This window comes from Poecilia formosa, unplaced genomic scaffold (genome assembly GCF_000485575.1).
Source record: "Poecilia formosa unplaced genomic scaffold, Poecilia_formosa-5.1.2 Scaffold273, whole genome shotgun sequence".
Lineage (NCBI taxonomy): Eukaryota > Metazoa > Chordata > Actinopteri > Cyprinodontiformes > Poeciliidae > Poecilia > Poecilia formosa.
In genome coordinates this window covers 683,726-706,883 of record NW_006800212.1, presented here as the reverse complement: position 1 = coordinate 706,883, position 23,158 = coordinate 683,726, and the positions used below count along the sequence as shown (strand labels likewise).

Below are 23,158 nucleotides of genomic sequence, written 5' to 3'. Positions count from 1 at the left end.
ATTATTATTATTATTATTATTATTATTATTATTATTATTATTATTATTATTATTATTATTATTATTTGTGGCAAAGGAATAAATATGCCATTTATCTTAGTGTGGAATATGAGTTACATCCAACGATCAGCTCAACATAAAAAAAAACAGTTTGAAAAAAGAACTTTTATTTTATTTTATTTGGTTTGTTTAATTTGAAAACTTCCTAAAAGCGACATGACTTTTGTCCAAGCCCCACCAACCTGTTATACCCACACGGTGTCGGAATGGAGCTCACCCTCAGTTGACCCCGCCCTCTCCGGTTAACTCCCCCCGTGACGCCAGCAGAGTCCTCCCAATGCGGGGGCTTTGTGCGCGCTGTGCGGGGAGGAAAGCGTGTGCTCACGCCTTGTGGTGTGACAGTGTCAGTAACAGACCGCGCTCAGACAGCCGCTCTGAAAGGACAGAGTTGTTCCAGTTGCACTGCGTCCAAACAACTCAGATTGAAATTTAGAAGAGAAGCTGTTAAGGTGCGGTGCAGAAGTGCATTCATTAATGAGCTGATATTTTTTTATTATTATTATTATTATTATTATTATTATTATTATTATTATTATTATTATTATTGGGGAGGATGCTTTCTGAGGTTAAACGTGGATGTTTGTTGATGGGGCTGCTTCTGCTGCTGCTGTGACTCCCAGTTTTCTCCTCGCATGGAATAATTATCATTTCAAAAATTTACTCGAGGAATAATCTCATCAATTCGCTCTCCATGGTGCTAGAAGGGTAAGTAGAACCCCAGGTGAGACTGCAGCGTCCGTCATCAGAAGGCATGTCTTTGTTACTTTCTTAATGCAAGTTGAAACGCCTCTGACGGACATTTAATTTTCAGCTTTGCCAACATTTCTTCCTCGCAGCAGTCCCGACAGAGACATCGGACTTGTCTTCGATTAACACCAATGTTATTGTGGTCTGGCGCCTTTTGTTTTCAGCAGAGCGATGGACCGGATCGGGACCACCATGCAGAAGAAGGCAGCCGAACTGGAGCGGCTGGCTGAGGTGCTTGTCACCGGAGAGCAGCTGAGGTGGGTCTCTCAGCCCTGCCCCAACAACACACACTTGTGTATTAATCTCTACTTGTACGTCCAGCGTGAATCCTAAGCACATTTGAACCGTCGCAAATAATTTAGGTCCTTATCTCCTCCTGCATTCCCCTGGAAAGAGACTTAAAAAAAAATAAAAATAAAGGCATGACAGAACAAGACACTGCTGTGGTAAACATGTTTTATATAATGTTCCCTGCAACTACAGCCAGATTGAGCAGCCTTACTGCAGCATGCTGAGTCAAACAAAGACATCCATACATGCACACCCATAGAAATCTTAGCTTTGTAATTGCTGCCTTTTGCAGGGTTGCATAACTCCCTCCTTTTTTTTTTTTTTTTTGGTTGCTCCACTGATACAGTTCCCTATGAGCTGCAGTAACATACCATAATCCCTGCCTATCGCCGCTGTCAGTGAATCATATAGGAGTTCCCCTGGTGGAGTTGTTGACAGTCTGAAACCTCAGGCCTACTGTATATAAAGAGAGGCTCCAGAACCCTGGCTTTCACTGCCTCATGACCTCAGCCGATGAATGGAGGCTCAGTAGGGAAGCATGGCACCAATGCCTGGAATTTCAGCCCCCCAGTTGAACTAAAAGGAAACGGGCATGGTGGTGAAAAGTTTTTATCCAACTGGGTGTAAGTGGTGTTATTATTATTTTTTTTTTTTTCTGCAGAGGCACCCACTTAAGGAGTTGCATAATCTTGCAGAGATTTATAGTTTTCTTTTTTCTTCCTTCTTTTTTTGTTTTTGTTGCACATTCTACGAGGTGAATGCAGTGTGCTCTTCTTTTGCTCCACAGAGAGTTTTTGTGTTTATAACTGTATGTTGTGTGCAGCATGCATGTGTTTGTGTGTGTTAGGATTTCTGGCACAGCTGTATGCTAACGCTGCCAGTTGGCTGCATCACTGGTGTCAGTGAATGCAGAGCTGCTTGGGATAGCGGTCCCTGTTCTGGACGCTTGACGTGACATACTGCGTGTTTCCATCTGCCTGTGTAAGATCTTGTTCGCCCCTCTTTAAAAATAAACTTAGACCTTGACCCACTCCATCTTATCTTTAATGGACTGCCTCATCCCTCACCTAAATCATATACATTGGCCCATACTGGCACATTTGGCAAAGATTTAGAAAAAAAAACAAAACTAAAATCTTTTTTGCACAAGTTATCTTGCACATACAAAAATAATAATAATCTAGAATTTGTTTGTTTGTTTTCAGAGGTGAGAAACAATCCATCTTTACAATGCGCTCTTGCCAACAGGACAGCCATTTGTTTTCTCCAATGACATATAGTAAGACTAGATCACACAGAGAGCAATTTTGTGTCTTTTTATAGTAATTTATTTTGAATCAGTATGCTGCTGAGAGAAGCAGTGATCATTAATTTTCTTTGAGATGTCACCTGTCACTTAAAATGTTTAAAATTTATATTTTTTAAGGACTATAACACATGGAAATTACATGTTGCTGATTCTTTAGGAGTTACACAATCTTCTCAATTTATGTATCTCATTGTTTAGGAGTTTTAGGTTAAACTAAAAAAAAATGCATCAAAAGCTTATAGCTGATGATTTTCTAGTCAATCAAAGGCAAATTGCCAGATTCAGATTTGTGGCTGATTGCGTCTCTAATAGAATGAGTTCAGTAGATTTTAATATTAAATAATCCACATAAGATGCCATGTACTCTACAAGACTTCAAGTGAACTCAGAAAAGAAGCAAGCCCACAGCATCACAGAGCCTCTACCATACATAACAGTGGACATAAAGTGCTTTCGTGATCATACAGGTGGGTCTGTAGTGTTTGTTGCTGGAAGGCTTCATTGCTCTCATCCTAACAAGGCACATGACTCCAGTTCGCTTAATAGAGTTCAACATGTTTTTGTTTGTGATGGTAGAACAGAATTGTTGTTTTTTCTATTATCAATGCAAAGACTTAACAATTTATGGTTTTCTTTTGTGTAATTCTTTTGTGTAATTCTCTAACTCTGGTGATATTTTGTGTTACCTCCCTTACCATCCTACTCATCGTGTTTAACTGCAGTAATTTCCCAGAAACTTAGATCAACTTTAGAAAAATAAAATATACATTTAAAAAGGCTTCAGTTCCATTAATATGGATAGTATTAATTTTGATCCTGCTAAAAACTAAAATTTTAAAGTATGATCTCCCCACCTAACTAAATAGATGTGCTTAAAATACATTTCTCACTGCCTTTAAAGTGTGAATATGATTGATATTCAACTTAAATTATAATTTTTTCCCACCGTTAAATGTGCCTATAAATCCAAATAAGCAGATGCTAACATCCTGTTACTCGTGTCAGGGGTAAAAGTTTTACCTGCTCAGTACAATCATGTTGTTTTGTTACGGTGAGCGTGGTAAAATGCTGATCTCTGCACGAAGCTCAGAGCTCTGTTCTGGTTGAATGAAGCAGCTTTTGTTACACTGTACAACACAAGCAAACACTAGACAGCTGGATGCTCAATGTGAGCTTAGCTTGACTGTGTAGCTTAGTTTGAAGTATTTTAAGAAATCGTGAGGAATTAGACATGGCTGTGAAACTACTTCTATTAGAAACGAGGAGTTTGCGGAGTCCACACCTTTATTTGTCCATTCTTTTTTGTCTCTTGCAACACATGCCTCTCAGTTCCTGAACTGATAACAGTGAAGTGGCAGATAGGATTACTGCTTGTATATCAGCACATACATCTCTTACTCATGTTGGCCTAAGGAAAGTTATCAGGGCCTACAGAGACATGCAGCGGATCCAGGAAGTCTTGTGACCAGCTCGTTCTTTCATGAATAGGGACATTGTAGCGCCGTCGCAAAATGCATTGTGGAGCATTGAGAGCAATTAGATTAGAAATCAAGATACTAGTAGTCAGTAAGTCATTCACTGATGTGCTGATAAACTTCCAACTTTAATAATTCACATTCCAGCTTTAGAGGAGGTTATTTTTCAAGGATAACAGTCAGAACCTTTGAGAAGTTGTGGAAAGAAACGTTGATGAAACAGCAGATTAGATCTGAGGTCTGTGAATTGTTAGCCACGTTTGTTTGCCCATCATGCAGATTTGGCGGAACAGTTAGGCCGGCTGTCATTGCTAATTCAGAGCGATGCTGGCCAGCTGCACACAGACTCAGCATGGAGAGGATCGAGCAAGCTGCAGGAAGCCTGGCTAAAGCCGATTCACAACACTCCAGTTCAGGTAGAGGACACGGAGATGGTGGGAAACAGGAATCTAGGGCAGCTGCTGAAGCATGATGAGGTCATGATTTTTTAATATTGAAACAAATGCATTGTAGTTCCCTGAAAACTGTGTTTCAGCTCCATACGTCCACCTTGAGCCCAGAAAAGACACGTGCTCTGCCAAATGTTATGACGGTTTTAGAGTTCAGGTTATTCTTCAACTAACTCTCTGTTTGCTCTGATAGAGATGTTGGATTTAGTGACCATAATGCTGCTCAACCCAAACAGGAAATGTAATGATGTCCAGAGATCAGAGATAAGGTTCTCCAGCTCATGATTTAACTGCCTGTCAGAACAAAATCATAAATTACCAACTGTTAAAAATAGAGCGGAAAGATTCTTGTCTTACTTTCTAGGAATCGAGCGTCAATCACATTTCCTCTGCTGCTCGTTTGTCTCCAGGCTGCGGCTCCATGAGGGGAAGGTGATCAAGGACCGGAGGCACCACCTCCGAACCTACCCGAACTGCTTTGTCGCCAAGGAGCTCATCGATTGGCTAATCGAACATAAGGAAGCCTCAGACCGGGACACGGCCATTAAGATCATGCAGAAACTCTTGGACCAGAGCATTGTTCACCACGGTGAGGCTAAAATGTTTTGCATCCCAGAGAAAGGTTGGGCGAGTTAATGTTGGGTGTTAATGGCTAGTGTGTCTTTTCACAGTGAGGGCCTCACTTGACATTTTCTGGGAACAAGCAGTGTGTCCTAATGGATGATTCTCCATGTTTTCTCAGTCAACTTGGCTTAAAAGCAGTGGCTCCTCTATCTGCTTTACATTTGACTAAACTACAGAGACGGACAGGAACAGAACAGTTTTATATCAACCTTTTAGGAAATGTTTTTAGAAGTGATCACACAAAGTCATCTTGCATGAGCATCATGGAGTTATGCAGGTATCTACCTACCTACTGGCTCTCTGACGTATATTGGGTTATCTCAATACATATATATTATTTTTAGGTCCTGATCGATATCTTTTGAGCATAGGTGAGGATCTGAATGTTGACTGACTTGTAAGTCAAGATTGTCTGGCTCAGATCCATCTTCACCAAGACAGACCAGAACAGTAACCTCTTCAGTCCAACTACAGCTGCCTTGTTCTTCCCCTACTCCTGAATCACAGAGATGCTGTGATTCAGACTCTACTTACAGACTCTACTACTCTACTCTACTTCTTAAGTTTTTTGCCAGTAAGATGTTCAGACTCTAACTTAAATTTTTTTTCCCCTTTGTGTGCTTTCAGTGTGTGATGAGCACCGGGAGTTCAAAGACATGAAGCTCTTGTACCGCTTCAGAAAGGACGACGGCACATTCCCATTGGACAGCGAAGCCAAGGTCTTCATGAGGGGACAGAGGCTATATGAAAAGTATGGACACACATGAGAACACGTGCACATGCTAATGCAACCGTGTCTGGTGCTGTTAAATGATAAAACGAAGGGATACTCTACACATGGCTTTAGTCTGTTTAGCATGCATTTCACCTGAAATGGTACTGCATTTGATGAGAAAACACACTGTTATTTTAGTTATTGACAGAGTTTAGGGAAAAAACAATCAATAGCTGCCTCATAGTATGCAGTAAGTGAGCTTTTCGGAACTCAGACTAATTTAAAGATTGAAAACAGGGGGAATGATCCAATTTGTCTGAGTTTTTATTTACTCAAACAGGAAATATTTAACAAACAATTTCCTATCAGTGATTGCATAAATACGGGTGACTGACGTGGTAGAACCAAGATCGAAATTTTGCATCATCTGATTATCAGCAATCAATATTCAACACTTTCAGTCTTGGTCAGGTGTTGTAACAGGTACCAGCCTGGATGAGATCAGCAAACAAAATGTTAATTGTGTGAAGCAAAAACTTGTTTGTGTGCTTCAAAGACTTTGCTTTGAAGGTTGCTAAACTTATGGTTCGTGTTTCTGCTGCTTTCTGCACAGCTTTCTCCTACATAAAGAGCTTTTGAATCTAAGCTAAGCTAAATGACCCAGACAAACAGGAAACTGAAGCAGCCATTACAGTCTTCCTCTCATTGGGAACGTCTTTCATATTTTAAAAAGCTGAAAAGATGATTTGCAAAACAAATAAACTGTAATTTTTTTAATTTAGAGAAATGTAAGTATATATCACAGACAGTAGAGGAAACAGCCAAGAGTTACATTTTGTGACTCCCTAAAGTTGTCACTTAAAAGATATTGTGATTGTTTCCCCAGTGTGATACTTGGACTTGTACTCAGACATTTCTTATTAAAACATCAAATGTTGAGCTACAGGATGTAAGAGTTTTTTCTCCTTGAAGATGGCCTGATGAATAGTGAATGACCACTCCACTCATACCGCTCCCGTTTTTTGTTTTTTTTCCTCTTTTGTTCATCTACCCTACTGTTGTTGATGCTCTGCTGATTGACTACATCAGGAAGAAAAAGCATCATTCATGTTTTTCTGAGAATTAGTTTCGTTGTAAATGGTTTTCATTAAATTAGGACACAGAGTTCAGCTTGGCCGAGATAAAAGCCTGCAAATTTGGGGAGAGTGAAAGGAGTGTTGGGGGGGAGGGGGGGCGGCAGAAATGACTGGATGCATCTTTACCGAGCGATGATGCACTGGTTTTGTCCGTGCAAGAGCTTTGTTTACAGAACACCGTAAACACGGACGACTCTGCTTGTCATCAACTTTGTATCTACTGCACATCTTTGATTTTGGAAATCGCTGCGAGCGCATTCGTGCTCAGGAATACAAGCAAGCTGTGTTTTTGTGCCTCTAGCTGAAGTGGCACACACTTTTAATCACAGACCTGTTTTTTATTATTATTATTATTTTAGCGTCTCTGGGAATACGCACACACATGTTCACACCCATACACTCCACTATTGCGTAAGAGAATGAAATAGTGGAAGAGGACACAGCTGTCAAGTCCGCTCTTAAAGCTACATGTTTATGCAATTGCCATGGTGCAGCGCACCACTCTCGCACTCATTTACACGCTTGTTTGGTAACTCAATTTACTCTAAGGCTACAATTAAAGCATTGGTAGACATGGAGAAAAAGCTTTCAGTTTGTACACTTGCTTGTCATTTAGGTGATGTGGGTTTTCCTACTTCCTGTTGTTTGCAGTTGTCTCTCACTGTTTTCCCAGGAGAAAGCAGAGCTCTATTTTGACTCTGAGATCTTGAAGAAGACTGCCAACATGTCAAACATACAGCAAAGCCTCATGAAGTCTTGCTCTCGCTTGACTTCTTGCAGCTTGAATGAACCACTTAGTTTTTTTTTTTCCTGTGGAAAGTTTAGTTTTTTCTTTTTCACAAGTCAAGCTTTTGTTTGTTTATGTAAACAGATCAGAATCATTTCATTTATTATAACAACAAACCAAACGAGAGCAACGAGAGCAACGAGAGCAACGAGATCAACGAAACACACGAACACGGTGATTCAGTCCTGTTTGACACCCATTTTAATCCTGTGAGCTGCTTCGGTTTTTTTAGTAAGACGGCACTGAAATTTTTCTGCAGCTGCAAAAACCCTGCTGCATGCAAAGTACGTGAGCATACAGTTTGCTATGTTTCGTACCATTTCCACGAAGCTTTCCCACTGGAACAAAAACAGTCATCCTCATAAATACATTTATTTCTTATTCTGTCAAATATGAAAACAACATAAATAGACTCCAAACACAGGCAGCAGACAGATCTGGTTTGGACAGCCAGCAGTTTCTAAATCTTGTGGGGAGGACTATGAGTATTTTTTCTCAACACACTGGTTTCGTTCTTCCTTATATCTTTGGGTCCTTTTTTTCTTTCCTTTTTTTCTGTTTTTGGTATGGACATCCATGTTATGTAACGTGGTGACAAAATAAATGTGTCCAGCCTTGCATGCCACATTTTGGCCACGTGTGATCATGAAGCAACCGTTTCGTCACTTACGAAGATCCACACGTGTCCACTTTACTTGAACAGCACTGCTAAGATAATTTGCCATAGCGAGGATTGTCGTTTGTTGGTTGTGAAGGCTAAAAACGACATCAGAAAAAAAAAAAAAACATTCCTTAAGCTGCAATTTAGTCAGAGTCTTTTCTAACCTCGGTGAACCACACTCACTGACATGCTCCACTGATGGTTGCATATATTTTCCACTGCAAATGGAGGCTGTTTGTTCTTAAAATGACTGATTATCATGGGTAGAAACTACATCCTAAAAGTATAGAAAGAGTCAAAGTTCTGTGAACATATTTGTAGAACATAATCAAGCATTTCGTAATTCAGTTATTCTTAAAAGGGTCAAGTTTGCACAAATTTGGTTAGTTTGGCAGCTTTATCTGGATCTCTTCCTGTAAATAGAAGCGTTTTGTGGCGTGGTACGGGACAGTGGAAGGTTGCAAGTTGGACTAAACTTTGTAAGAACAAAAGACGTTCAATAGGAGAAAATGAGAAACAAAGAAACATAGCTCCATACATAACTGCTTTGACTCAACCTTTCCTCAACATCTAACAGTAAAACCTAATTAAAATAGATATATCTGATTTAAAGACATAACTGTAACTTTCATTAATCAATCCAAGTTTTCTGTTTCTTGGTTTTTACAAGTCAGTCTGTACTTTGTATTGAGGCTGTGTAAGTATTTGCTTTTAAGGTGGAAATCTTGTAAATTGAGCTTTAAAAACAAAAAAAAAACAAACAAAAAAAAACATTTATTCAGAGAAAGAACTTGATTTAGTCCAATTAAATTCTGCATCAAAATCAGGTATGTTAAGAATTTGCTTCTACCACCAAGCCCTTAAAGAGACCTTCTCCTTATATTTAACTTTTAAAAGCTCTCACTCGCCCACTCAGTGACCCTGAACATGACACCGACATTGTTGAAAGTTTTTGCATGGCTGTAGTCGTCGTCATGCGTTGGAGTGAGCGAATGAATAGCTAAGAGCGTCTGCAGGCCAGAGTTGCCCAAGTGTCCCATTTTCTGTTATCGTTTTCCGTTCAAACACAGTATTTGCACAATATTTAAGGTCTCAGGAGATGAATAATGCATTGCATTGCTTAAGTTTCTATTTAAGTACAAAGTGCAGTACTTTGAGCTAATGCATTTGAGCTAGCATAACAGTCTGTTGAGTTTAAAGGTTGATGTGGATCAAACAGCATTCAATCTTTCAAGTTCCATGGTAATAATGAATCGACATTTGTGTTTTGACTTTGGGAAAAACAATCTTTGTTGCATTGAGTTTAAAAGTACTAATTTCACTCCACATGTTAATCCCTGAATGCTTCCAGCTCTACTTTATTTTCGCAGCTCTGGTCCAAATCTGGCAGATAAATTGTGTCCCCGGGCGATGTGTAATGAGGGCATTGGTCTGTCGTCGTCATCAGGGCCTCTGGCTTTCTCTGAACTGTCATTACACAGTGGATCGAGCCAAACTAAGAGGACAGAATAAAGTGCCTGTGGTAATTTGAAGCTTTTTGCAGAATGAAGGCTTGTTAATGCACCTGAGTACGGTTTCATTTGGTTCAAATTGGATTCATTAGGATCCCACTCTGCCTAACCAACAACACAGAAGCTGGTCTCCTTTGTCTAAATTTAAGTCCTTTTCCCAAGTTAAACTAGCCTTCTGCATTTACTGATTAGTGCAAAATGCCCCCATACCCGCGACCATCTGTCTTGTGGAAAATAAAAATATTTTCTGCTGGGTTATAAAAAATTGCTACTACTTCTCTTAAATGCCCCGACAAACGGCAGATAAATCACTCAATTTTGAGAACAGGAAATGGAAAGTTGGCAAACTCATTCAAAGTTCACTTTAATTTCTTTTGTTCGGTCATGTGTTGGCTCTGTGTTTGTTGCTTTTCATCTCCGGCTGTGAAACATGCAATGTCTTTTACACTTTACCTGTTCAGTCGTCACACAGGCAGAAAGCACTGGTTATTCTAGTCTGCTGGACCTCTCTTAACTGGTCACTAGTTGCTGGGGGCTTTTTGTTCCCTGCAGCCAGAGCAGGTGTATACATGTTTATCCAGCAATTAATATTTAGGAGCTAAAACCGGTTGCAGAAATTTACTTTGACTCTGCAAATAATAGCCAACAGGCAGAGAGGCAGAGAGGCAGAAAGTTTAATGCTACAGTTTCTCACTAGGACATGTTTTGACACGTGCAAATGATGCAACGAAAGCGCAATGTGTCTGCAATGACTTGCATGTCTTATATAATTTAAGCAGGTAGATGATTAGTTTATGGGTGTACTTGCTAAACAGCAGCAGGAGAAAAGATTCAGACATTCTGGTCTTCATAGGTGTGTGTGTGTCACTTTATTTTTAGTTCTCCGTGTGTCACACAGTTCAACTCAGAACACACACTTCTACTTCAAGCTGATTTAATTGACTTACAAAAGTAAGTTGGTAATTATCTAAAGTACACACCAGCAGGAAAATGTTTAAATTGTATTTTTATTTATTTTTGAGCAAGTGTTTTATACCAACTGCTAAAGTCCTTTTTAATTTAGCAGGTGTATAAGTTTTAGCATCGCCTTCACCCTTTTTTTGTCCAGTCATGTTTCTTGAAGGTTATGACAGAAGTGTGGTTTTTAGCCCTCGGAGCAGTGGAGTGATTGTTATCATGCATTTCAGCTGAAACCTGTCTGTGTCCCTGCTGAGGTGGGAAAGCCTCTGGCTCTCCTTGAACCATGAACGCTACAACGTGGGAAGGGATAGTTTTGAATCCAGAGGTTCTAGAAAGCAAATGAATTATATTTTAGGTTCTTTTAGCTAAGCTGAGTTTTTCTTAATCTTTGCTTACTGAACTTCTTTTTTCTTGTTATAATGAGACTTGATGTGTCTCAGTTTAACCAAATTTAGTTTAGTTTATCTTAATTCTTCAAGTCTTTATCGTTTTTATCTGGTTTAGCTAAGTTTTAGCTTCTTTTAGCTTGGCTTAGGTAATTTTGGCTTATTTTACTTCTGTTTAGCTTATTTCCCCCTTATTCTTCTTAGCCTTTTCTTTGATTGTTTAGTTAAATTTAATGTTGTTTATTTTAGTACATTTTTAATTAGTTTTCCCTCCTGTAATTTAACTTTTCTTTTCTTATCTTACCTTAACATGACCTAATTTATTTTATTTGGCTTACATCTTGGATTATCCTAAATTGCTGTATTTTTCTCTAGTTTTGTGTATTTTGGCATATTTAGTCTTAATTTAGCTTAGCCTATCTTTAGCACTGCATTATCCTAAGTTTTTTTTTTTATTTTCCTTTAGCTTAGCTTGTTATACTTTTAACTTAGTTTTACTTTTCTTCTTAGGCACTTCATCTTAGCTTATTTTTTCTTATCTTGGTTTAGTTGAGTTTAAATAAACCTTCTTAATTCTCTTAATATTCTGCTATGGAAATAAAACTTGGTAATAATAGCATTGTAGCCATTATGGTTGGTGGATGTATTTCCTAGTTATTTCACAGTTTGCCATGGTTTTATCTGTTTTTTCCTAATACAGGCTGATGAACACTGAGAACAACCTGATACAAACCAGAGAAGAAGAAGGGATGGCATTTGAGCGCGCCCTGGTTGCTTCAGAGTTCATCGACTGGCTGCTGCAGGAGGCGGAGATGCCCACCAGAGAGGAGGCCGAGCAGCTGGGACGGAGGCTGCTTGAACATGGCATCATTCAGCATGGTGAGGAGGAGAAGTAATGTTCACCCTGACATGATCTTATTATGTGAAATCAACTTGTTTGAACTGTAGGCCATGTTATAATTTTATTTCCTCATCATAAAACATATCCAGAGCGTTGATTCGATTCCTCTAATGTGCATTTGAAAAATCCTTTAATTTGTACTTCTCTCATGGCGGACATTCACCGGTGCCTAAATTCTTGGTCTCACATGACGTTCTTAAGGCGGTGTGAAGGAAACAGCAGGAGCTTCTTAAAGAGACAGACGCCAGTTTCAAGGCATCAAACTGCAAAATTAAGTCATGTTTTATATATACATTTTTATAACAACTGGAGATAAAGTAGTTACTTGATTGGACTATAAAAGGACACTATGTGCCTGGAAAAAAATTCCAGGCTCATAATACCGCTCCTTTAAGGAAATGGTTGCATGAGACTGGACCGCAGTGATAAACCAGCAGAAACTCGGCCACTCCCAAACAGCGATGATTAGCAACTACACAACACTGGTCTCTACCTGATAGAAAACGTTTAGTATGTGTTAAAGTGTATTGAGTTTCATCTACCACTTTTTGGGTTTTCAATACTTAACTTAGTGATTTCTGGTTCAAATTGAATGCAAGGTGGGTTTTTTTGGGAAGAGGAATGTCTTCTTTTTCATCTGGCTGTAAGAGCTTCACCTCTGGGGTTAAAAGTCTATGTTTTTCCCCCTTGGATACTGGTTACTGTTATAGATGCTGGATCACCAACTCTTAAAAACTTTCATTTAATCACTATTGTGAAAAATACCTTGTTGGCATGTAAAGCTTTGGCAGTCTGTCTTATTTGAACAAATTCATTGTTCATAGCAAGGTTTTAACAGGTTTATTTTCTATATTTTATTAAAATATCACACCTGAAGATAAAAAAAAATAGGTTACTAAGGTCTTTAGGTGGTATCTGAAAGTTTGAAATATGGAAACTTCTCCTAAACTTCGCTTCTGCTCATCTTAGTCGACACTGACTCATATTTTATCTCACATTAGCCAAGATCACGTTTAAATTTGTTCTCTGGTTTATAGTCATCCTCACCTGCCTGTGGATCAGCCTGTTTACTGGTATAATAGACACTTTGCTGTTTTAACATTTTTCCCCAAAGTGTGCCAGTGGGCCTTTAGGCTTTCTGTCTCTGTTAGATTCGAGAGCAAAGTTTCCAAAGTTCTTCAGTGGCTTCTGTGGCTGAGAGCTTGTTCGTCCACCAGCTGGTTTAAATTCCTTTTGTGCAGTTTGTGTGAGAGCATTCATGTTTCACATTCTGTCAAACAATTTCATCAAATGAAAGACAGTTTGATTTGGAAATGGCATCTAATCAGATCAGACACTGTGTTACAACAGGGAACATAACTGTTGATTGGAAGATTGGATTAAAATGTATTTTCTTTTCTTCTCCCATTTCTCTCAGTGATTTTTCTCTCATGTTGAAAGTCTATACTGTGTCTATACTGTGCTGTTTTTTTTTCCTTTTCAAATGAATCTTCTGACAAATACAGAAGTAGAACATATCACACTCCTCTACTTCAGCTCTCTTAAGGGCTGAAGAATAAATTGTAGCCAGTTTTTGCTTCAGATGTGCACAGTATGCAGCACTCTTCCGTACAGAACATAGTTTGTGAGACTGAAGGAACTAGGTGGTCAGCAGCACAGGAGCCCCACAGGGCCCTGTACTCTCGCCATTACTTTTTGCTCTGTCCATTTTAGACTCATTCAAGGTTTGCAACAAGACGCTGCAGATCTTCTATAAGTCTGTTGCTGAGAGCGTCGTCTCTTCTACCGTCATCTGTTGGGGCAGCAGCATCAGAGCCACAGACTTAAAAAAGCTCAGCAGCCTGATAAAGGAGGCTGGATCTGTTCTGGTTCTGTTCTGGGAAGTACTGTGTGGAGCCTCTGGAGATGACGATGCAAAGGAGAATTCTTCATAAAATCAAGAAAATCATTGACAACCCTGACCATCTTCTTACTGAGACTGTCATAGAAAAACGAACTGTCCTTTAAGTCAGAAGCTTCTTCAGAGCCGTTGTAATACAGACCGCTACAGGAGATCCTTCCTGCCTACAGCCATCACTATACACAGCAACTCTTTGAAGAACCTTCAATGATATGAGATACAACAACATTTATTTTTCTTTGAGATTAATAAAAAATTTTGTATTTAAATTCTAAATATTTAGAAGGCGCCGTTGGCTGATGTTTAGAGATTACTATCCACTTATAATTTAATTTCTCCTTGTCTGTATGCCAAATGCTGTGCTCTTTCATACATTATTAGGTATCTAAAAATGGAACTGATTTGATAAAGGAAAAAAAAAAATGGTGCATTTCCTATGGGCATTCGGGCTGCCTGCATAGCCCGGGCCACACAACGGGCCGATGCTGCATCATGTGAAAAAGTTATTTCTGCTCCTTCTTTTTCTCCATTTGTTCCCTCTTCTGTGACTCACTTCCTGTCCTCCAGCTCCTTAGCAGAGCTGAGTGTCTGGAGGGCAGAAGAATGTGGCGACACAGCACAAACATGCTAACGCACTCTGAGAGGCACGGGTCCGTGCAATCTCAGCCCCATGAAGACCAAACTAAAACCACAATATTAAATATCAGGCGTAGATGATCTCTGTAGGATCACGGAGAGTTCTTCTGCTGCAAATAAAGAGTACTTCCTAACATAATGAAATAGTCCGAATAGTGGATTTGAATTAATTAATTGAAGGAAACACATTACAGGACTGCTGACATTGCAGAGAACAATCTGCTTTCCTCTTGTTAATGAGTATGCTTAGGTTAATAAGGAGATAATAAAGTTCTTGTGAAGTATGAAATGTTCTGGACAGAAAGAACTTTGTGTCTAAGAACAAATTTCTCTGTACTACCAGAGTACGGTACATATAGGCGTTAATGATACGTGACGCAGAAACCATGAAAACATTACCAAGAAGCAAAGTGGAAAACAGGATAAATCTGTGAAAATGCAGGAACATGACTGAACAAGAATGTCATGAAATGTCCAAGTCAATAACACGGTAGAATATAAATCAAAATTCAACACCACCAACCTTAAACTGCGTGTCTAACTCTTTACAGAAACTGTACTGAATTAGCTGGAAATGTTTTCATTATTAGCATAAAAAGATGAGACTCGGCAGCAGCAGTGTTCAAGTCCCTGAGCAGCTCTCTGTTTTTAATGTTTTGTTTCCTGTTTTGGTTTCATAAGTTTGCGTTGGTTGTACTTTGCAGCTGTGGTTTAACTGCTTGAACTGTGTCAAATGATAACTGGTCTTATCTGATCATCTTAGGTAGCAGACTAATAAAATATGTTTATCATATTTTTCTGGGGGTTTTTTAACATAAGCGTCAAAGGAAGGCCACACACTTCATGAATTTACTCTTTTTTTTTTTTTGCTTGTTTTTACATGTTGTGTGAAAAACAAATTCATTTTCCTCTTTTTCTTTGCTTCAGTCACGAACAAGCACCACTTTGTGGACGGGCCGCTCCTCTACCAGTTCCGGATGAACTTCCGGCGACGGCGGCGGCTGATCGAACTTCTCCACGAACGCGGCCGCGGCATCCCCGAGAGCCACGACAGCCCCTTCTGCCTCCGCAAGCAGCAGTCGGACGGAGGCAACACCAGCTTCCTCTCAGGTACCCAGTGAGCCGCAGAACTAATGCCAGCCAAGCCTGACGCACACCCGGTTTACCTCTCCTGTGAGAGGATATGTGGACAATTGAAGATGTCATCACATTTTCTGGGAAGCTGTAAATTCATATAATTTTAACTGCGGAGATGTTTTTGTGTCCATATCAAGACAACAATCTAGCTGTAAAGGTTGGCGATGACCCCTATCATTCTGTTGTAAACAGTGACATATTTACCTAATTTGCCTTATCTCCTGTTGACTCATATACCAGAACAGAGGCACACTCCCACTCGGTAATACTGGTGTCCATGGTTTAGAAAGATAACAGAGGAGGAGTCCTGATTGTGTTGCTATGCAGAGTCACACAGTCACTGGCCTCCCATCATGACCTCAGAGGCCGTTTCTTGGGATTTTCTAATTTGATTCCTCCCTCTATTGCAGTATAAGCTGGTCTGTGTCTAACAAGTTCTCCCGTTTTTATAACCACAACAAATTTTGCAAATGTTTGAAGGTGTCAAGGCCTTTTCTAGCAGCTTTGGATTCGGTGTATTATTGTCATCTCAAAGAAATTTTAGATGGAAAATATTTTTGGTGTTTTATTTAAAAAAAAAAAAACAACAAAAAAACAAAACGGAGTAAGGTAGCTTGTTTTAAGAAACAAAGTTTCCGTGATTTCTACATTTTATATTACAATACCAATTGTCATTTTTTGTTTAATTCCTACTTTATAAAAGTTAAATTTGAACAATTTTTTCATGTTTCTGCACGTCACAGGCAAGGTGATGTAGTTGCATTTTTCACCTCTTGACTTTTTAATTGTGCGTTAGTGAGTCCCACTAAGGAGATCAAGGTCGCGGTTGGAGTTCGACGAAGCAGCATGAGCAGCAGCTGTGGCAGCAGCGGCTATTACAGCAGCAGCCCAACGCTCAGCAGCAGCCCACCGGTCCTCTGCAACCCCAAATCTGGTAGGTCAGCATGGAGGCACTACCAGCTGCACTGTTCACTCAGATTTATATAAAATGTACCATCTTGTTCATGTGTAAATGGGAGAATCCAGGTCTCTAAAGCTCAGTTTTCTGCAAACAAGGTTTTATCAGGTTATTTTGTTGTCAAGAATCAATCATTGCTCAATTATGACCGGTATAAAGCTAAAAAACAAACACTGCCTTTTGAAAACATTTACCCCACTCTCACTCATAAACCCTTTAATTTGCTGACATTTGTCACTTTACCAACAAAAACTGTTCTGTATTTTGTGTGACGGAACAACATAAAGTGAAGCAAAATGTCGTACTGTTTCCAAAATGTTTCATATCTTTTACTCAATAAAGCTCAGTCAGTTTGTATGTTTTTTTTTTTTTTCTTCAGTATTGTCACTGATACTTAATTGAACTTAGATCTGGACTTTGACTAGGTCATTAATACACATATGCTTTGGTTTGAAAAATTGTACTATAATCTGACCCTGCATTGGACTCCTCCACAACTGTATTACTTTATAAATACTGTTGCTTCTTAAATAAACAAGAAATGTCTCATATCTTAAATGCAATGCTTTTGGACTTTAAAGGTCATACGTTTCCACACAAAACCATTTATTATTTTGTATCTTATGATGTAAAAGTGAGACAGAAAATCCAAGCATTCATAGCAGATGATCAGTGATCACAGCGAGATGAGCTCATGGTCACATGTATTCATAGCCGTTTATGAAGTTGGACAGATCAAAGATCCTCCACAGTGCCGGTCTTTAAATGGGAGGCAGAAATGTCAGATTATAGTAAAAAAAAATTTTTTTTCATTTATCCTTTTTCATTTGTATAAAAATGATCTAAAGGTTGGTCAGCTGCACTTCTTTTTTTTATTTGTAGAGGTTTGTTGTTTTACAGCAATAAGCAAATTATCTGATAACCTAAATGCATTGAAACATATGGCATCCTGTCATTCTCCTCTCTCTTTTCAGATTAAAATATGCAATTCAAAATATTTTTGAATTGCATATTTTAATATGCAATTCAAAAATAAAGTTATAGGGATGTGTGTATTGATTAGTGGAAGTCAAAGAAGGGGACAGCAGCACTCTTTTAGGAAGTAACGTGCCTTTGGCTGTCAGTATGTGACCTATTCTCCCATTTTCTACACGCAGACAAACACAAACGTTTTTAAGCAGATGAATGATTTCTGTATTTGTGTTTTCAGTGTATGCGCTCATTGGTTCAGTTTACAAGAAGGTGTTTTCACTCATGCATGTCCATGATGTTCAGGCCTATAATTTTGTTTCACTGTCACTCTAACGATGTGTTTTGTCTTGGTGTTTCTTTCTCAACAGTTGTGAAAAGACAAGTGTCTCCAGAGGAGCTTCTGACACCAGGAGGGCCTTTTATAAAGAAGACTTTCACTGTACGATCGCACAAACAGAGAGCAGTTCTACATTTGTAACACTTTGGTCCTCTGTGTGTGTGTGTGTGTGTGTGTGTGCGTGTGTGCGTGTGCGTGTGTGTGTGTGTGTGTGTGTGTGTGTGTGCCTCAAGAAGACAAATATTCACTGATGATATTTAGCAAATGACTAACTACCTGCTTTATGTGATAATTGAAATTATTGACAAATCATTTGCGATCAGAAGCACGCAGATGTATTTTAAAGATTTCCCCTTTGGTTTTGATTTCTCAGATTGTGGGTGATGCTGTGGGCTGGGGCTTCGTGGTGCGAGGAAGCAAACCCTGTCACATCCAGGCGGTGGATCCTGGTGGACCGGCTGCTGCAGTTGGCATGAAGGTAAACATCCGCTGGGGTTAGACCCGACAGAGAACCAACATTTACTGCAAAATCAAACCTCCTGCAAATAAGATCTAGATAGATAGATATATAGATAGATAGATGTGTTTCAACTATGACCACAGAGGACAGATTGGTGAGAATCTGCACACTAAGCAGAAGTGGATGTATAATTGGCTAAGAAAGTTTAAAAGTTGCCTTTTTAAACTGTTTATTAACTATCTAGCCATTATGGTTTAACTAGCAAATGTGCTCTGAAATCTGCATTTATATTTTTTCAACATGGACGGTCTCCTGACATTTAGCAATTTGATTGTTTCAATGCATTTAAAAGAAAAGTATTCAAATCACTGAGAAACATTTCTGTCTCACATAAAGATAAAGGTAGTCGTTTTGTAATATCCACTAATTATTATCGAAGACACTACAGTGAAAAGCTTTTTTTTTTTCACTTGGGAAAACTAAAACATAATTTTCTAACGACTAATCTCCAATAGTGTCTCCGTTGAATGCTTCTTAAATGTTCTTTAAGAAGTAAATGTTTTAGGAGAAGCGTTAGACAGGAATAGAAAAGAGGAACCGTTTCTGTGGCTTCTGTCCGCAAAGGGAAGACGGCAAGGACAGCAAAGAACCTGCCACGTCCAAGGGGAAAACCGAGAAAAATGAAATGTAAACAGGGTAATGTTTCCTCTGCTGCCTCAGCTGGCATGCAAATATGTCAACAAGAGCCACAGCTAAGAATTCTGGGAATTCAGTGGGGACCTACGCCTCGACATGAAAAATGAAGGAACAAGACGAGAGAAGAAGAACAAAAAAAAAAGAAAAGAAAAAAATCAGATCATGTGAGCTGAACTGAGCTGAAGATGAAGTCTTAGTAGCAGCACTGAAAGAGGAAACTGTCAGTTCTTCTTTGGTTGCTGTTATTACCTTGGAAATATTCTGTACGAAGGTTATAGAGGCCGCGCTGCTGAAAAGAATCCCACATGTGTTTCTACACTGCTGCGTTTTGGAAGCGCCGTTGTGATTGTATAGTTATTCTCTACAAGTCAGTATTTCTGCCATGTGAAAGGAAACATGTCACATAGTTTCAGTTGCAGACATATAATTTAGTATGTTATAGTAAACATTAGGAAATATAAAGTATAAATATAAACGACTGTGTTCCAGCGACTCCATCAACAGTGACTAGTTGAGTTTCTTGTCAGCCCGGTGGGTTTATTTGCTTGCATTTCCTTGAAGGTTGCTCTAGTTTCATCTCACCTGAGTACTTTAGTGATGTGTAATGATTCTTAAGAGAGAAACGTCTGAGCTTGTAAAGTGATGGCCCTGCAGCTCAGGCCGGAGGTCAAAGGAGAGGGCGAGCTCATGCTGCAGGTTGTAAAATCATTAACAGGCTTTCCTCATGTTTAACGGCCTGATTATGATCTCAACGTTTGCATCTTTGTCTTTCTCCCCAATGAGCCTGTTTCACAAGAGATTTCTGTGTGTACCGAACGGGTTGCCTGCGTCCCGATTGTAAATTTGCACAAGATTGCTGCTGCTGTCGGTTCAAGTTGAAACAATTTTAGCAACGAAGTAGGAGCCACGTTGTTTAACACAGATTGAGTTTATTGAGCTGGATTGTGGGAACGACCAGGATCAGACTGGCTGTTAAAGTTACAGTTTGACATTTTTGGTAAACACTCTTGTTGAGACTCTCCTGGATTCCTGTTGTCACTTCAAGGTCTCCAGGAAACCAGTGCGCTCAGCAGAATCCCCACTGCTGGCAGAGATTTGTGTTTGGACCGCTCAGTGAAAACACTGGGTTTTGTTTTGTTTGTTTTTTTAGATTTCATTTCATGCAACATCATAAAGCCTGAGATTGAATGTCACATCTATCTCTATGTAAGTGTAGGTTTGTCTTTATTTCATCTGTCCACAAATCTGCTGCGTTTGCCCAAACAAACCTGAAACTGGTGTAAACCCCCTCCTTTCTCAGTAACCGAGGGCTCCTGTTAGTTTGCACTGTAGCATTTATATATTTTTGTTTACACTCTTTGTTTTTCTGCATCATCTCTTTTTCCGCAAGGCCTCACTGCATCTACGGCCTGTTTAGTTTTGTTGAGGACGGTTTGCTTTCCCTTCTCTCTGTAAAACAGATTTTTAACTCTCTTGGTACAACGAGCCGTAGAGTCCAGCTGGGCCCCTGCCAACACTAATAATCCCTGAGCTCGAAAGAAAAAGAGCAGCAGGGGGAGAGTCCAAGAGGAATGTGTACAGAGATAGTTAAGCAGGTTGGTGGAAAGAAGCGGTGAAGAAGAACCTCGAGGATTGCCTTAAGGGAAACTGTTTGTTTCTTTTAAGCTTCTTAATAATGCATAGAGAGATATGAGGTTGATCACCTCGTTTTCTTCCCAGCCGTTTCTTTCCTTCACTCTGATTTATCAGAAAAACCAAAATTGTTTTTGTTTAGTTTACAGTGAAATGCTACCATAAGCTCCTCTGAACCAGCATGCACTTGTATCCTTTTCAGGTGTACTGGTCGTTTCTTCCCCATTAACCGACGTTTATGATTTGGTGGTAAGTGGTCTGAGACTGGAGGTTTTGCACTGACTACATTTTAACTCATGGCTAGCTTTGGGGAAATATTATCCATCTTTGACGACTAGAGATGGATGCAGCTATCTACTCACATTTAAGGAAATGTAATTACATGACTCCGGTATCCATCCATTGTCCAATATTTCTAGAATTGCACAGCTCATGTTGGAGCAGCTGTGCTAGGTTATTTGTTCTTTTTGTTCATCGTTTTTGGGATTCAGACATTGTATGTTTGGACAATTATTCTCTTGCTTTCTTACTTTCAGACGTTTGTTCTGATGCGTAGCCGACAGATTTAAAAAAAAAGCATCAAAAGGGAATGAGGCAGATTGGTTGTCGTCCAGGAAATGTCATCATGGAGTCCCTAGCAACTTTTTGAAGACACTTGGGTGATATAAATTACGGCAACATTTACTCCCACTTTGGGATAAATAAAGAATTGAATCGGGCTGAATCTGGAGGAAGCTCATAGGAATGAAATGTTTACCTCATGTCATCCTCAGAACAAACTAATCTATTTAACTTATTACAAGTCTCTTAGACATTTTGGACTATCAGCATTGTAGCTTAGGGTCTAGTTTAGTTATATACAAGGCAGTCAAAATAAGAATAAAAGGTTTTACATTCATCTCTTTTTTTTTAACTGCTATCTAACAATATTGTTGTTCTTAAACATCTAGGAGTTCAAAAGGGTTAAAACATGAGGTCATGTTATTATCAGTCGCCACGCTGTTGCAGCTTTGGTAATAATGATAAGAGTCTCAAGGTTTATGTGTGTAAGAAGTGTGTTTGGGCTGTGGCCGTCGTGCTTTTATAGCGTTACTGCTGATAACAGTAATGACTCTCTGCGCCTAAACGTTTGCTCAGTTAGACGCTTTGCTGGTTACTACCCGTTTAACAAGATTTAAAGTGTTGTTCTGTTATTAAAGATTATTCCTCTGATGTAATGTCAATTTAGGAAGTTTTTTATTGGCTGCACTAACTAATAACTTCCTCTGATTACACCAAAACTCTGTGTTTTGGTGTAATCACAGAAACTATCTGAAACTGTTTCTGTTTCAAGTATAATCAAAACAACCATCAGACGAACAAAAACATGCAACTAAGGAGGAAGAAAATCCACCAACCAATTGTTTCAGATGTTTATTTCTCTTTTTATTAAGCAATACCAGAAATATTAGTTAATTATTTTTACAAGAGCCACTGTGATCTTTATGCAATGTTCAGTAAAGTCAGAAAACTAAAACCAAGAATATTTTCAAGAGTATTTTTCTTGCACGACAGAAAACTGACATTTTAAACACAGTGTGTCCGCTGTTTCTTTTTTTCCAGTTCTCATTTTATCTCTGAAGCATCACTGTGTTTTATGTGTATTCATAACTGCAAAATGTGTTCTCGCTAAATTAATTATTTAGGAAAAACAACTGCTAAAGATAATTTCATTTTAAAGAGTAACTGAAACTGTGAAATCACCTTAGAAAGAGCCTGAAGCAGCTCTCCTCTCTGCCTCCAGGTGTGTCAGTTTGTGGTGTCTGTGAACGGCCTGAACGTCCTCTGCCACGACTACCGGACCGTCAGCAACCTGATCCTGACTGGCCCCAGGACCATCGTCATGGAGGTGATGGAGGAGGCGGCGGTCTGACGAGGCCTACCAGGAAAAAAAGATACCAACATGTCGAACTGAAGTGAGGAAATAAAACAAGGACTTTGAACTTCTTCACCAGAGAAACGTGGACAACCTGCAGCGAAGCTCTCATTCCATCTGGTTTGATCTAAGCGGACACTGAGATGTCTGATTTGGGTAAACGGCTCATCTTGCTGGCCGTTCCTCTTTTTTTTTTTTTTTTAATTTTTTTATTTTGCCTTCAGAAGGGAAAGAGCAAGAATCCCATCAAACACAAGTGTGGGGAAACAGAAAAAATAAATTACCAAACTGTATTCCTGGTTTTGTGCTCAAATTGAATCTGTTTGCTGATTCTGAGAGTTTTAAATGAATGTTACAGGACTCGACGCAGCGCCTTTCATCAGAATGTGGAGATAAGCAATCATAAGGGAAGCAGGGTAGACCTAAATGGGTTTGTACTGTTCAAGAATATAGTCCATGACCTTTGCCCCAGACTCCTCCTGCTGCTCAGCACTGCCCTCTAC

At 39.3% G+C, this 23,158-nt stretch overlaps 1 protein-coding gene across 2 annotated transcripts; it reads left to right on the top strand.

Annotated features, from left to right (window-relative positions):
• Nucleotides 1-363: 363 nt before the first annotated feature.
• On the top strand, nt 364-22,952 carry LOC103151191 (DEP domain-containing mTOR-interacting protein-like). Of its 2 annotated transcripts, none has more exons than XM_007571109.2 (10): nt 364-765; nt 975-1,064; nt 4,742-4,920; nt 5,583-5,706; nt 11,812-11,990; nt 15,476-15,658; nt 16,482-16,619; nt 17,984-18,054; nt 18,326-18,430; nt 22,524-22,952. In XM_007571109.2, the coding sequence occupies exons 1-10, from the start codon at nt 752-754 to the stop codon at nt 22,650-22,652; spliced, it is 1,212 nt and encodes a 403-aa protein (XP_007571171.1). In that variant the 5' UTR covers nt 364-751; the 3' UTR covers nt 22,653-22,952. The 2 variants fall into 2 exon arrangements, with proteins under 2 accessions (XP_007571171.1, XP_007571170.1); XM_007571108.2 differs by having other exon boundaries at nt 365-765; nt 972-1,064.
• Nucleotides 22,953-23,158: the final 206 nt, after the last annotated feature.

What these genes read in the sequence shown, in the direction of transcription:
- LOC103151191 (XM_007571108.2), top strand. An exon ending in GGACAGAGGCTATATGAAAA is followed by an intron (nt 5,707 to 11,811) that starts GTATGGACACAC and finishes TTCCTAATACAG; the next exon opens with GCTGATGAACACTGAGAACA. An exon ending in CAACACCAGCTTCCTCTCAG is followed by an intron (nt 15,659 to 16,481) that starts GTACCCAGTGAG and finishes ATTGTGCGTTAG; the next exon opens with TGAGTCCCACTAAGGAGATC.